General features: G+C 38.7%; 1 protein-coding gene across 1 annotated transcript in view; it reads right to left on the bottom strand.

Annotated features, from left to right (window-relative positions):
* UHRF2 (ubiquitin like with PHD and ring finger domains 2) overlaps positions 1 to 13,406 on the bottom strand; it is a 45,733-nt gene that overhangs the window by 16,232 nt on the left and 16,095 nt on the right. Inside the window, exons 4-8 of the mRNA XM_083482256.1 lie at positions 6,718 to 6,936; positions 4,148 to 4,257; positions 2,659 to 2,845; positions 2,108 to 2,231; positions 1,151 to 1,258 (exon numbers count right to left, since the gene is read on the bottom strand). Coding sequence (XP_083338382.1) covers positions 1,151 to 1,258; positions 2,108 to 2,231; positions 2,659 to 2,845; positions 4,148 to 4,257; positions 6,718 to 6,936 — 748 coding nt within the window. The remainder of the gene's footprint in view (positions 1 to 1,150; positions 1,259 to 2,107; positions 2,232 to 2,658; positions 2,846 to 4,147; positions 4,258 to 6,717; positions 6,937 to 13,406) is intronic.

The following is a 13,406-nucleotide window of genomic DNA, read 5'->3' as shown; positions in this document are numbered from 1 at the left end:
AGAGAGAGAGAGAGAGAGAGATGGATGGCTGGCTTGGGCGGGGAGAAACTTTTGCCTTTCTTTCCTCCCTTCCGTTAAATCCCTCTCCTGCATTCTTAGCCTGCTGCTTCTCTGCACACCCCTCTCATGTCCCTTCTTTGTTTTTCCTTCGCTCCCCACTTAAAATGTGGTTACAAAGCATAGATCCATATGGATCCTCAGGATCTTTGCATTGGGTCACCCCAAATTCACCATCAGATCACATAGCATGTCCATGGCTACAGCCTGCACCAAAAAAATCACGCACCCACTGTTGCCTGGGGATGCAATGGTGCAAAAATGTGGTTACAAAGCATGGATCCACAGGGATTCTCAGGATCTTTGCATTGGGCCACCCCCAAATTCACCATCAGATCACATAGCATGTCCATGGCTACAGCCTGCACCAAAAAAATCACGCACCCACTGTTGCCTGGGGCTGCAATGGTGCAAAAATGTGGTTACAAAGCATGGATCCACAGGGATTCTCAGGATCTTTGCATTGGGTCACCCCAAATTCACCATCAGATCACATGTCTGTGGCCACAGCATGAAGCACAAAAATGATACATCCACTGTTTCATTCAGAATGTTTTTTCCTCCTCTAAAAACGATGTGCGTGTTATGGTCAGGTGCGTGTTATAGAGCGAAAAATACGGTAGTTTCAAAATTCTTAGGCTGAAATTTGGAAACTGCCTCCAATACAGTGTGAACCACCACTGGCTTCTAGCAGACTCTTTAGATAATGTCTGATGGCATCACAAACTGTTTTAAGTATTGAAAATGCAATTGGGATGAAGTTGTATAATTTGCTTACTAGTGCAGATGACACAAGGAAAGAAGAAAGCTTAAGGTTACAAAAGTAAGAGCATGTAACCTACATCAGGAAAAGACAAAAGTTAGACTGAGACTTACTGGTAGGTTTTTGGATGCTTTCTAGAAAAAGTCTTGACTCCCAATTATTTAACAATGGTAATGATAAGTCTTTTCCCACCTCTTGCAGAGTTATTCTTAACATCTTTTTTCAGAAGTAGCCTGTTCCATGGTTCCAGTTGGCCGTCCTCAGGTATTTATTCAAAGAACAAAATAGACTGCACAAGCCTGATCTGCCCATCCCTGATTTATTTAATACCTGAACTCTGAACTTCCAGGTTGCTCCAACAGGAACTCCAGGTATGGGTCCATAGTGGTTAGAAGGAACAATAGTGCATTCCTTAGTACGACCAACACAAGCCATACCCTACAAACACAAGAGACAAGAAGGTGATGTATTCCAGTCTGTATATGTATTGCAATTGAAATTGCTTTTACATACAGAATGGTTTTTAAGTGTTTTTTTTATAAAATTACTTCAATATATTTTACAGGAAGCAATTTTAAAAAATGCAACCAACCAACCAACCAAATAAATAAATAAATAAGTGATTTAGCAAAGTGATTGTGGAGCTTTCTGATGAGATGCCCATTTTAGCTGTGTTCAACCCTAGCCTATCACTTGAATCCAAAAGGACAATGGTGTGCTTACATTATTCTGGTGTGAACAAAACCTACGTCAGTGCATTATCACTTTGAAATGGGGGAAGGGGCATATTTGAAAGGTCTCGTGGCTATGATCTTATAGTCAGATTCACAAGGGAATAGACAATCCTTCAGGTATCACATTTCTAAGTCATATAGGATGATTTACAGGTCAACTGATTTAATACAGACTTAAAGAAAGAGGTGGCTTGACAAACTGACATTTTCTGTTGTTTTCCCTGTTCCGTGGAATGCCTTACACTCTGCCATACGTGAAGCAGCATTCATTGGTTGATTCAGATGTCTTTTGAAGACTTACATTTTTGCACACATTTTCCCAGAACCATAAGACTGGATCCTGTTTCACATGTTGAAGTTCTCTGAATTTTTCTTTTATTGGCTTTTATGTGTTTTTATACTGCTGATTTCTTGGTTTTAGGTTGCTTTGTTGTTGTTTCTTAATGATATACTGCTTTTTAGTTTGCATACTGTTTTATAGATTTCTGAAATATTACGTGATTTATAAATTATTTTAAATAAATAAACGCAACTGTTTCTAAATACGCTTTACCTTGCCCCAATCTCGCTGGCTGTCTGTGTAGGCAGATGGCATCTTTGCCTTCTTTTTACTCTGCTTGAGCTTTTCCCCAGCTTTTACAACTTCATTAGAATCATTTTTACAGGAAGGACAGTACCTAAAAATAATGGAATGGTTTAAAATTAACACCACTGCCTGAAAAATAAACCAAAGGTATTTGTTTTTTGTATTACAACCAGCATATTAAAATGATGAGTGGACTAAAAAAAACCCACATCTTCATCATTGCCCCTTGTTTTGTTGCTACTCCTTTGTTCTAATGCTGCTGCCTTTTTGAGTATTTTAAGTATGGATATAGGCTGCAATTATTCAAAAATCAGTACAGAAATAACCACAATTGTATATTCCCCAATATTTTGTCATTCCAAGGCCAAGTCACTCTCACATGAGGTTCCTGGACTCACCACTCTAAAGCACAGCACGAAGTTAGGGACAAACCTACACTCTTATAAAACGGAAATTCTATTCTTCATACAGTCCCACATAGTGAACATTTAAAAATGAAATAGTGTTGCATTATTTACCAGTCTTCATCTTCTGGTATCTTGCTTAAAGGTGGGTTCAGGCAGTATATATGGTAGGCCATATTGCACTCATCACAAAGAAGTTGCATGTGGGCATCCTGTTTCCCTCCACACAAATAACAAGAGCAAAATCGGCATTCTTTATCAGGGTCCGCTCTGCAATGCTTGCATTCTGGACCACTCTTTCCTGCAATGAAAAATGGCATAAAACGAGCTTTCCTTTCAGTGAGGGGCCTAAAAGTATATTCCACAGAAAACTGATTAAAACAACAAGCTATACTTATGATCAAGTGAGTGGTGACTATAGATCTATAGATAGCAGTTGGGGACTGAGTTATGAACAAGTTAAACAAGAGCAACACTGCAGGAAGTGTTGAACTTCTTATGGCAGATGCATCCTCAGGCAGGTAAAAGTGGGGAAGCCATTAGCCCAAGAAGCCTCTAGGTCTGGTCAGGTTTGATTGCCCTGCAGAAAACCAATCTGATAAGGATTTGAGCTCTGCCACAAGACATATAAGCATGATTGTCTACAAAGTGGAGAGTACAGAGGAACTTGAGGCACCACATTAGTAAGAAGTAAGATTTCACCACGTTAACAGTGTCCCAAAGTGTTGTGGAGGCAAAAAATAAATGCAACTTGGGTTGGCTAATTGTGATTGTTTACTCACCATATCCCCATATGACATCTATGTATGGGAAGACAGAAATCCTCCACTGACAAACTGTGCAATAATGACAGCCATACCTTCTATGAATTCTCTGGAGACTGTGGCTAACTCAAATGGGGCAATTCTGAAGCAGAATAGGAAATGGTGATGCTTGGGCTTGGTAGTTAGGTGAAAGTAAACTTAAGTTACTCCTGTGCATTCATTTCAATGGCTCTGTTCCAAATAGAACCAACACTGAATGCAAGCCTTGGTCTTTAATTGTTTTAAGGGACTCTAGAATATATATTTGATTACTTTTGCTTTTACTGGGTCATACTATAAATAAATAACCTTGCACTTAATCAGATGAATCAAAGTTTCAGCTCAAGAACTACTTGCAAAATGGCAATTTTTATTTGCTACTTGTATCCCTTTTAACTATGGATGTAGATTCGGCATAGAGAGGCTCCAGTAAAAGGGAACTGGCTAACAGTTGATTCGTTAGTAAAGGAAGTTGGCTGATTAGTCAGGGTTGAATGATACTCCTGAACTGAATAAAAGCTATTTCCTCTCAATTTGATTTCAAGGTTAGCTAGGTGTGGGCATTCATCCAATAACTGAGACAGGTGTTTTTGTCTAATAAACAACAACAAAGATAACCACAACATAAATCTATTTCCATGAACTGGCACAGTCTGCATATCTACCCACATAACGATTCTGGAAACAAAGTGTTATTACTTCCACAATTTGAAAAAGCTCTTTGACAACTTTTATAAGTGACAATTTTGAAAATACTGTATAAAGAACAGAAAATTGTATAAATAATAGAATATGCCTACTTTTGAACTCTCCATCTGCAAATGTCAGTGGATACGCTCCTGGCTTTTCAATCTTGTATATTTCCTCTATAAAAAGGAGTTTGCAATCATTTATGACATCTTCTGGACCGCTGAAAATTAAAGCATAAAAGTTTTGAGCTCAGTTTCTCCAATTCCAATTATAGCATTGGCCAACTGAGATAACTGCTACTTCAAACCACCCATGTCAGTTGAAATTTTATAAATACACTCTGAGTTTTACTATCATTTATCATGATCTTCTATTTAGCACTATTTTCATTTGAATCACCATTTATTAAATGCTATTTATTAGAGCTTTGGCTTTATGGAGACAACTACCAGGAAAAAAAGAAAATCTCTCACTGAAGACTGTTGGAAGAACTTGAGAAGACTAAGCACTTCTTTATTATACTGAGGGTTATGTTCCGGGGATAGCGCCGAAAGCTGAAATTGCATGTAGTCAAAACACATTGGGTTCAATGGCAGGTGAAACTGCCAAAGTCTTTTCCCCTGGATGCCCACCCCCTTTTTAATTTTTAATTGCCAAGCTGAATGCACACAAGTTAAATGTGCCCACATTGTGGGCTTGTTATATTCAAAAAGATGCTCAGCTTGTCTATTAATGCACAAATGGAAAGAGAGTGCTTAAAGACTACTGCTTTTCAGTGTCGTCAGTTTTTGTGCTTATTCTCACTCCTCCTTCTGGTAATAGGGCAGGCTCCTTGATTTTCAGTTTACTGGCATTTGTTTAAGTTTCCCCTGCCACCATTGTGAGGATGGAAAATCTGCCAAAATGTTTCATACCACAGGCTTATTGAGCACTGCTGCAATAAGCAGAATGGGAGGGGAAGAAAAACCAAAGAAGCAATGATTTGCCTTGGCTCTGGAAACAGTCTTGTTACAGGGGGAAAGAACTGTTCAATCGTCAAGGAGAAAAGGAGGAGGGGCATCTATGCTGGCAGCCATCCACACTGAACAGAACACTGCCGTGTTTCAAAATCCAGCAAATTCTTGTGCGATGGGGCAGTTTCTCTTTCTTGGCTGCAATTTTGTCTTGCTCATTTCAGAAGCCAAGCCTGCTTTACGCTTCGGGAAGGCAGACATACTAAACAAAAAGAAAATGGCTTACATTTGAGAGGGAAACGGACAAGAGTGAATAAGTCCTTCTGCGCACTTTCTTTGTATCCTTGTAGAGCAAGGCTGGCAATTTGAAAGCGCAACCCAGCAGACATTTTACTTGTGGTTAACTATGCTTGAAGCACAGAAAACAGACTTGAGACCGTCTAATACAACCACCCTTTATTTCTTACATCTTTGTATTACCTCCTCATCTCATCATTTTTGAAAAAATAAAAATCTGAAATAAACTTTATTCTACACACAGATGTGCTCAAAATTAAACTACCAAATCAAGGAACAGGTAGTAAGTACCATTAAACCTATCAAATAAAGATGACAACAAGTATTCTAAACAGAAGTCAGAAATAATAAAAATACTGAATCTAAGACAGTCAAGAGAATTATGAGTTTTTAATCCTCTGGCAGGAGATCCATATTTAGACCAATTCTCACTACAAGAAACTAATTAATTTGGCAGTTGCCATAGTTACTGTGAAAGAGCCTTTTCAAGGTCAGCAAAAAAAACATCAGAGGCCAGAAGGTTGAAGATTTAAGGGCAGAAAGTTGAAATACAGGGAATGTAAGATCAGTCCCTCTTGAAAGAATATTTCTGTCAGTATTATGACAGATATGAAATTAATTTCAGTTATATTTAACTTTACAGTAAAATGAAACACATTGTTAAGTAAAATAGACTATCTTCACACCAAAATTATGTAGGTGGGTGCTGGTATTCGGCAAAATATGATTGAATAATAGGAACAGTCTAACATTCTAGTTATTTTATCCCTATTGTTCCTGATTTCTTCCTTATTTACTAAATATTCATTATCACAGTTCTTTGATTTAACACAGAATTAACTAGAAATGGACCAAAAGCACTTAAGTGCTAATTCTAACTTCTGGGGGTACTCAAGCGTACGCAGTACTGGCACCTTTTCTTTCTAGAAAAAAAAGGAGTGGTTAAAAGTGTGACACTTACTGCAACAACTTCATGGTCAGTACAACACCTTTTTTCTAGAAAAAAAAGCACTTTTCAGAACTAAAGTGTATTCTGTTGAGTTCTCTGAAATTAGTTGTTCATTGAGAGGCAGGTTACACAAAGACCCAACCAACCCATTTTTATACACAGGGTAGAAGATGCAAGCAAGAAGATATACACCAAGCAACATTATTAAGTAAATCTGAAAAAATAAAATGTTGTGACTGGAATGCCACCTTCCAGATCACTTTATTAGAAGTGTGCTATTTTGAAATACAGTTATGCAAATATAACTGCAACCTGCAAATAAAATATTGTATTTCATCATAATAATTTCAAGTATGTGGCAAATTTTAATTTTCAAAAGATCACTGCTGAAATATATGAAACATACAAATTTTCAGTATGTCTAAGATGAATCTCCATTAAAAGGGTTCCTCAAAGACAAAATTAACCAATAAAATCTTACCCCAGCAAAATTTTGGCATAAACTTCTTTGTTAGTCCTTGAAATCTCTCTCAGAGAGGTTATTTCTGCATCAAACCAGAATCCCCTCTCTTCCGGACTCTCTACATTGTAGTTAACCATCACCAAATCACCCACACATAATTCATTCCACTTCAAAATAGTTCTTGCTCGTGGTCGTAGATTACGCACGGACATTTCTACGATGCCACTCTCTGGATACCTTAAAGAAATAAACAAACCAAATGTTAGGAGAGAATCAGCCACATCACAGATTAAAGGAAATACACCAGCTACAGCTGAAGTTGGATCTAATTGTGCCATTTCATTTGCTGAAAGGTTTTAGACCCAGCAGAAACCTCTGTCATTGGAAGAGGAGGCGATTCCCACTTCAAGTTTCTATGTCATCTTCAGTACTGTTCTGGAGGTACTCCCAACCCACCAGAGGAAATGGAAGGGTGGGTGCAGGCTTGGCATGGGTCCCAATTTGGCCTACCAGGCATTTACCCCAAACCATACCCATTCACCCCATACCTAACACCTCAGGAGAGGTGTGGATGGAGACATGGCTGCTAATACACAATCGGGAGCTTTCAAGTGCATTCCCAGTAGTGCACTGACAAGGCAAGAATGCTCTTGCCACCAATCAGCTAGGACTGGCTGCACTACCAAGGGGACTCCCCTTGGGAAATGCTTTGAGTTGCCTTGGGGAAATCCATGGCCAGCCAACCAATGCAGAAAGCAGAGCTTGAAGTAAGTGTTTATCAGCTGATAGGAACTCACTTCAAGCGCCCTAGAATTGGCTGCACTACTGAATTCCCCAGGGGGAACTCTGAAGCCAGTCAATCAACTGAAGCACTAACAATCAACTGATTGGTGGCACTTCAAAGCACTGTGCAGGGCTCTTTGCAAGCCTAGTGCACCGACCATTTTCAGGACTTCAAAGCACCCCATCACCTGATGTCATTGTGATGCCCACTTGACAAATGTGCTGTGTGAAAGTTATAGAAGATAAAGATCTGGCCCACCAAGCAGACTCAGTTCCACACCCCTAGTATAAAAGATGTGTCTCCCCAAAAAACTATATCCCATTTCAAGTGGTTAAAGTAGAAGTTATTTAAAATGTAAACTAGCCTCATTTTCTTAGTATTGCAGTTAGACAGAAAGACAAGATCCAGCAATCGGAAGTGCAAAATTATATGAGGAGCACCAAGCTCTTATGGCAATTTAAGAAACTGTAGCAGTAGTAATGTAAGACCAAAAGGCAGGATCAAACCCAAAAAATCACCTTCCCCCACCAACCCAGCAGTGAGATTCAGCAAGGGCTTCTTGCAAAGCCTCAGTGCAGGGAGGGGAGACCTCGCCCATTACTCTCACTTGAGAGGAAGCCCTTGCAGAGCCTCAAGACTCCTATCCTATTGCAGGGGTGCAATAGGATTTTGCCTCAGGTGCCAAAACATCTAGGGCTGCCCCATGACACTGGCAATGAAGTTCACCATAAAAATCACAAACGTAAAATAGAAAGAAAAAAAAAGAGTTCATTAGTTCTGCAAAGAATAATTTCACTTTTTCCTTTCCTACTAGCATGGTGAAAGGTATGCAACACATCATTTACACAGTCATATCTTAAAAGTACAGTAAGCCCACAACTTATGCACATGGCCAAAAAATAATAAAATAATTAAAAGGGGGCATAATTTTTTGGGGGTGTGTGTGTGAAGACATGCAGTCCCACTTGCCATTGAACCCAAGGCATTTCAACATGATTTTGGCTTTAGGCATGATCCCAAGTACGAAACTCCCCATGTTGCAGGTTTACTATACAAATTATTATTTGTAAAGAATCCACAAAAATTCTTGTTTTAAAAACTCAAAGAAGTGCTACACAGTTGATCAGCATCTACAGTCATACAATAACTGAAACTAATTTACAGAGGGGGAAAATTATGTAAACTTGGTTTGACATATACCCCAAATCTCAAGGTGAGGTAGTGGGAGGATAGTACAAATGTAAACATTTTCAATAGTCTGAAGCCTTATTTGAAGTTAAAAACAAGCAATATTTTTTTGTGCACCTTCCTAACCACTCCATCCCCACACACTTAGGTTAATGAGTAATAGCTTGGGTTTTGGTAAACCATTATTTTTTGCCATTAAAGTCAATTCCACAAACTATTTTTGAACCATAGAATCATGGAATTGTAGAGTTGGAAGGAACCCCAAGGATTATCGAGTCCAAATACCTGCAATACAGGAATCATTTGTCCCTCCAAACCAGGACTGGAAAACAAACATCAAAACACAAGTCTGTGATCTTGTTTTGTAGGGCACACACAAACCATAGGTTTGGGTATGCCTGTAACATACCCAAGCCAGGAATTTATTCATGAAGCCAACAGTGCTAGGAAAAGGAGCACACAAGCACAGAACTCATTTTCAATCCATGGTTTGAAGAATGAAAAATGGTACATTTTAACCAAGCCAGGAAGTTACGAAACTTCCAGGAATTGAGACTGTAGTAATTGGAGAGAATAATATATTCATTGGAGTCTTCAATCTGAGAAATGAAGATTCAAAAATGGGAAAGCTTTAGTAATTGTACTATAGAAGACATAGCTGGTGTGAGAGCTAGGGATTCATGAGTGTGTGTACTAGGACACAAGTAGCTAGGTTATGTTGGCACTAGAGTTGATAAGTGTGGTATGAAGTTGGAAGGTTAATGGAAGCTGGGTGAAAGATGTGATGGCTGGTATATAAGAGAACTGAAGTGATCTGAAGAGGAAAGGACCGCCAGGGAGAGAGGCAAGAGTAGGAACCAGTTATCAGGTCTGTGAAGTGCCACCACTACTGTTTTTATGCCTGTTTTGTAGACATGATCCTCTTGCTTTACTTTAACAGAGAAGACATCTGACTATGAGAGTGAATCTAAGCTTTCTCTGACCATCAAACACTGGTTTGTGAGCAAGGCTACAAATTAGAAGGCAGACTCATGACGCAAACATTCTGCTTGTCTACTCAGCAGTAAGCCCTATTAGCAATGAGTCTTACTCTCAAGTAAGGCTTAGGCTGAAATCCTATACATACCCCAATTCCATTGAACTCAACAGGGCATACTATTGAGCAGACATGCATATGACTGGGCTGCAAAATTCTTGTGGTGGTTAAAAAAAGGCGGCTTATAATGGAGGAATTGTCATTCTATGTTTAAAGTGTATTATTATCAAAAGAAATTATGCAAGAGGGGATACATTTACCATTCAACCTAATTCAAGAACAAATATGGGGTTTTGTACAATTTGAAAATTTTAGTCAGGGGAAAGAAATACAGAGATTTGCACAGCAAAAGACATAAGAGAGCTAAGGAAACAGCGACTGTGGCCAGGAGCAAAAAAACATGGTGCCCCCCAGATTTTGTTGGACTCCCAGCCCCACTCAGCTGCAGTCAGCATGGCCAATGGTCAGGTACAACAGAAGCTGTGGTCCAGTAACATCTGGCAGGGGTCACATTTGTGACCCCTCCTATAGCTATGGGGAAGGACACAGAGTTGTGCAGATTACAGACCTCTAGACACCCTAGCTTCAGCCATATTCTCTCTGGTTTCTAAGAGGAATAATCTACTATATCACTCCTCTATTGTTCCAATTCTCTACAGCTCTGAAGATAGGAAATTCATTTCTTTGTCTGTTAGAGATTCAGAAAATAAAAAGCCACCTGTACACCTTCAATGCAAACAGTATTACACATTCAGTTTCAAATATTTCCAGAACACCTGCCTATAAACAATGGGTGATATCCAACTAAATCACCCTCAGTGTGGACCCACTGAAGTCAAATCCCTTTATTTCAATAGGTTTACTAATCCACCACTAAATGGAGCATTTTAACTATAGCAGAGCAGTGCAGCATTCACAGCTATATGATTTAAACTGTAGCAGTATAATACAGCACTGCAGTACACGAAATAGAGCAAAATCAGACAAAGAAACAAAAGGAGAGTCTCATTTCATTTTCACCAAAGATGAAGCAATTTTGTTAAAAACAGCCAAAAATGAAGCAAGCCCATTATTTTCTAATCAGTATATTGCCCTTATATAGTTTAATCGTTACAATCTTAACATAATCTTAAACTAACAATGCACTTTTCAGTTACATATATATTGTAGACCTATACATATACTAGCTTTGCAATGTTAACTTAAGTAATAGCTGCAATTCACAATCTATTGAAAATAATAGGGTCTTTCTCATTTATTTTGATAGACTGTGAGTGCACCTGATGCATTTGAAATAATAACTCGTGTCTTTAATAACTTTAGTTTCTACAAGAATCAAGATTTTACTATATAAGTATCTCTAATAAAATATTAATATGGGGGGGGATCCAACAAATGTAAGAGCAAGTCTTTAAAAAATAAAATGCTCAATAGATGATTGACTCTGTGAAAGCTTAACCCTACCAAACCTGCTTCTAATTTTAAATATTAATGCTAGCATAGCAGAACTCTCACGTGATCTTCCATCTCTATGGAAACCTTTCTTAGCAATTGGTTGCCCATGAAGAAAGACTCCCAGTTTTCCTTGACCACAGGCTGTATTTATACATCCCTAGAATGTGGCTCAGATAAAAGTATTAACCCTATATGAACATACAACAAATCTATCCTAAATTTAAGGTCTATTATAAAATCATTTCATCCTTTCCTGACTCCCTAATTTACACCTAAAACAAGTCCATTTAATTGATTCATGGAATCCACAACTGACTCATATCTGTTCACAGTTCACTTTATTTCCCTTCCCTCAAGCTAAACTGATCATTTTGGACCAAAATATTAAACAAGGACAGTCTTATCAAGCAAGCACAATCTGACAAGGGAAGTTTGTGCTTTGAAACAGGCTTGCATGTTCAAGCTTCCCCTCTGGAAGTGCTCCTACATAGGCAATGGTGTTATTCAAAAGGGGAGGGGGGGGGGAGATAAATACCACCTTTAACACACGGGTTGTTGTAAGTCCCATTGAAAAGATGGTGGGTGTTGTCGGTTTTAACAATGAAGCTCATGTGTCAGAGAAGGGGATGTCCTAATTCACAGCACACACAAATACGGTTGATTAGCAATGTCAAAGCTGAAAGTGCAAACCATCTGCCTTGTACACCATTTCATTCAGGAAGCCCACTGCTGCGCATAAGGATCTTTCCTAAGATGGCAATGCCTCCAAATGCAAACTCTTACCAGAACACAACAATTTAAAGATGAATAATATTTCTGCATATCTTAAAATTTGAATAGCATCTAACGGATAATAAAACTTTATATCTATATTCACACACAAACAATATAGGTTACTATCACAACCACTGCTTATTAAAAGCAAATAACTAGAAAAAAAACTATTCCATGAAAGAAAATATGGCCTACCATATATACTGCCTGAACCCACATTTACGCAAGATACCAGAAGAAGCTCCTTTGATTTCTCTTACCACCTGACCTTCTAGGGGTGAGAGCTATATCTTTCAAGCAGGTACAGTACTGCCTCGCAAGACGAAATTAATTCGTTCCGCGAGTTTTGTCGTCTTGCGATTTTTTTCGTCTTGCGAAGCACGGTGTCGGGAAAGTTTTGGAAAAGCTTCAAAAATCACCAAAGTCCTTAAAAACCTCAAAAAAGGCTACCACACTGCGTTCTATGAGTTGCTCCTTGAAGTCAAGTCGCAACTGTATTAACAGTGTTAAGCAAAAGGAAACAAACTTGCAAGACGTTTCCGTCTTGCGAAGCAAGCCCATAGGGAAAATCGTCTTGCGAAGCAGCTCAAAAAACAAAAAACCCTTTCATCTAGCGAGTTTTTTGTCTTGCGAGGCATTCGTCTTGCGAGGTACCACTGTATAGTGGCTGAAGGAGGTTTGTGTTGTATTGTGTTGTGATGTTCTGTATGCCCTGAGCTATGTGCTATAAGAAAGGCAAAAGGACAGAGCTAGCAGAACATCACTGGCAGAGGAAGCCTCTCCCCCCCCACCACCACAATGATGGACTCATTTCTTTGTCATCTTTCTAACATCAGGAAAATACAGTTTTATTATTGAATGATCGGGCCTTTGGTGGCTGTAGATGTTCACTGTGTGTTCAGGGAGCGAGTGTTTTCTGTGGTTTCAGTGATTTTTTTCTTTTTCTTTCAGGTGAACACTTTTCGCATTGTTTTATTGACTTTATTTTGTATACTATATTATCATTATTTAAAATCACATAAGTGATTTATTATATCTGCCTTAAACCACTGAATCTGAAATTTCACTGTAGATTCTTTGAGTAATCACCACGTATATTTACACAAATGCCTCTAAGTACAACGGCAGCCTTCATGAACGTAAAAAAAGTGATTTGATATGAATGATACCTTTCTCCCTATGTTAACAAAATGACTATCGGATGTAGTTCCTCATTGTTGCACAGTTTCCTACTGGAAGCCAGTTGCTTGCAGAAATCAAGACCATAATCCATCCACAATCACAGTAAGCTACAATGAGGGTGATAAATTAGGATATACCCTTGATTTGGTGGGAAAGCTGAAAGCTAAAACTCAATATTGAAAAGGAACCGGTCTGTTTGCAAACTGGAGGTGTGTTGCCGTTCAACGGAAATACAGAAATTTAGATCTATACACGAAATCCAAACTATCTGTGAGGCAGGGAAGAATA

This window comes from Podarcis liolepis, assembly GCF_965112155.1.
Source record: "Podarcis liolepis genome assembly, chromosome: 17".
Classification (NCBI taxonomy): domain Eukaryota; kingdom Metazoa; phylum Chordata; class Lepidosauria; order Squamata; family Lacertidae; genus Podarcis; species Podarcis liolepis.
This window is presented reverse-complemented; position numbering and strand designations above follow the sequence as displayed.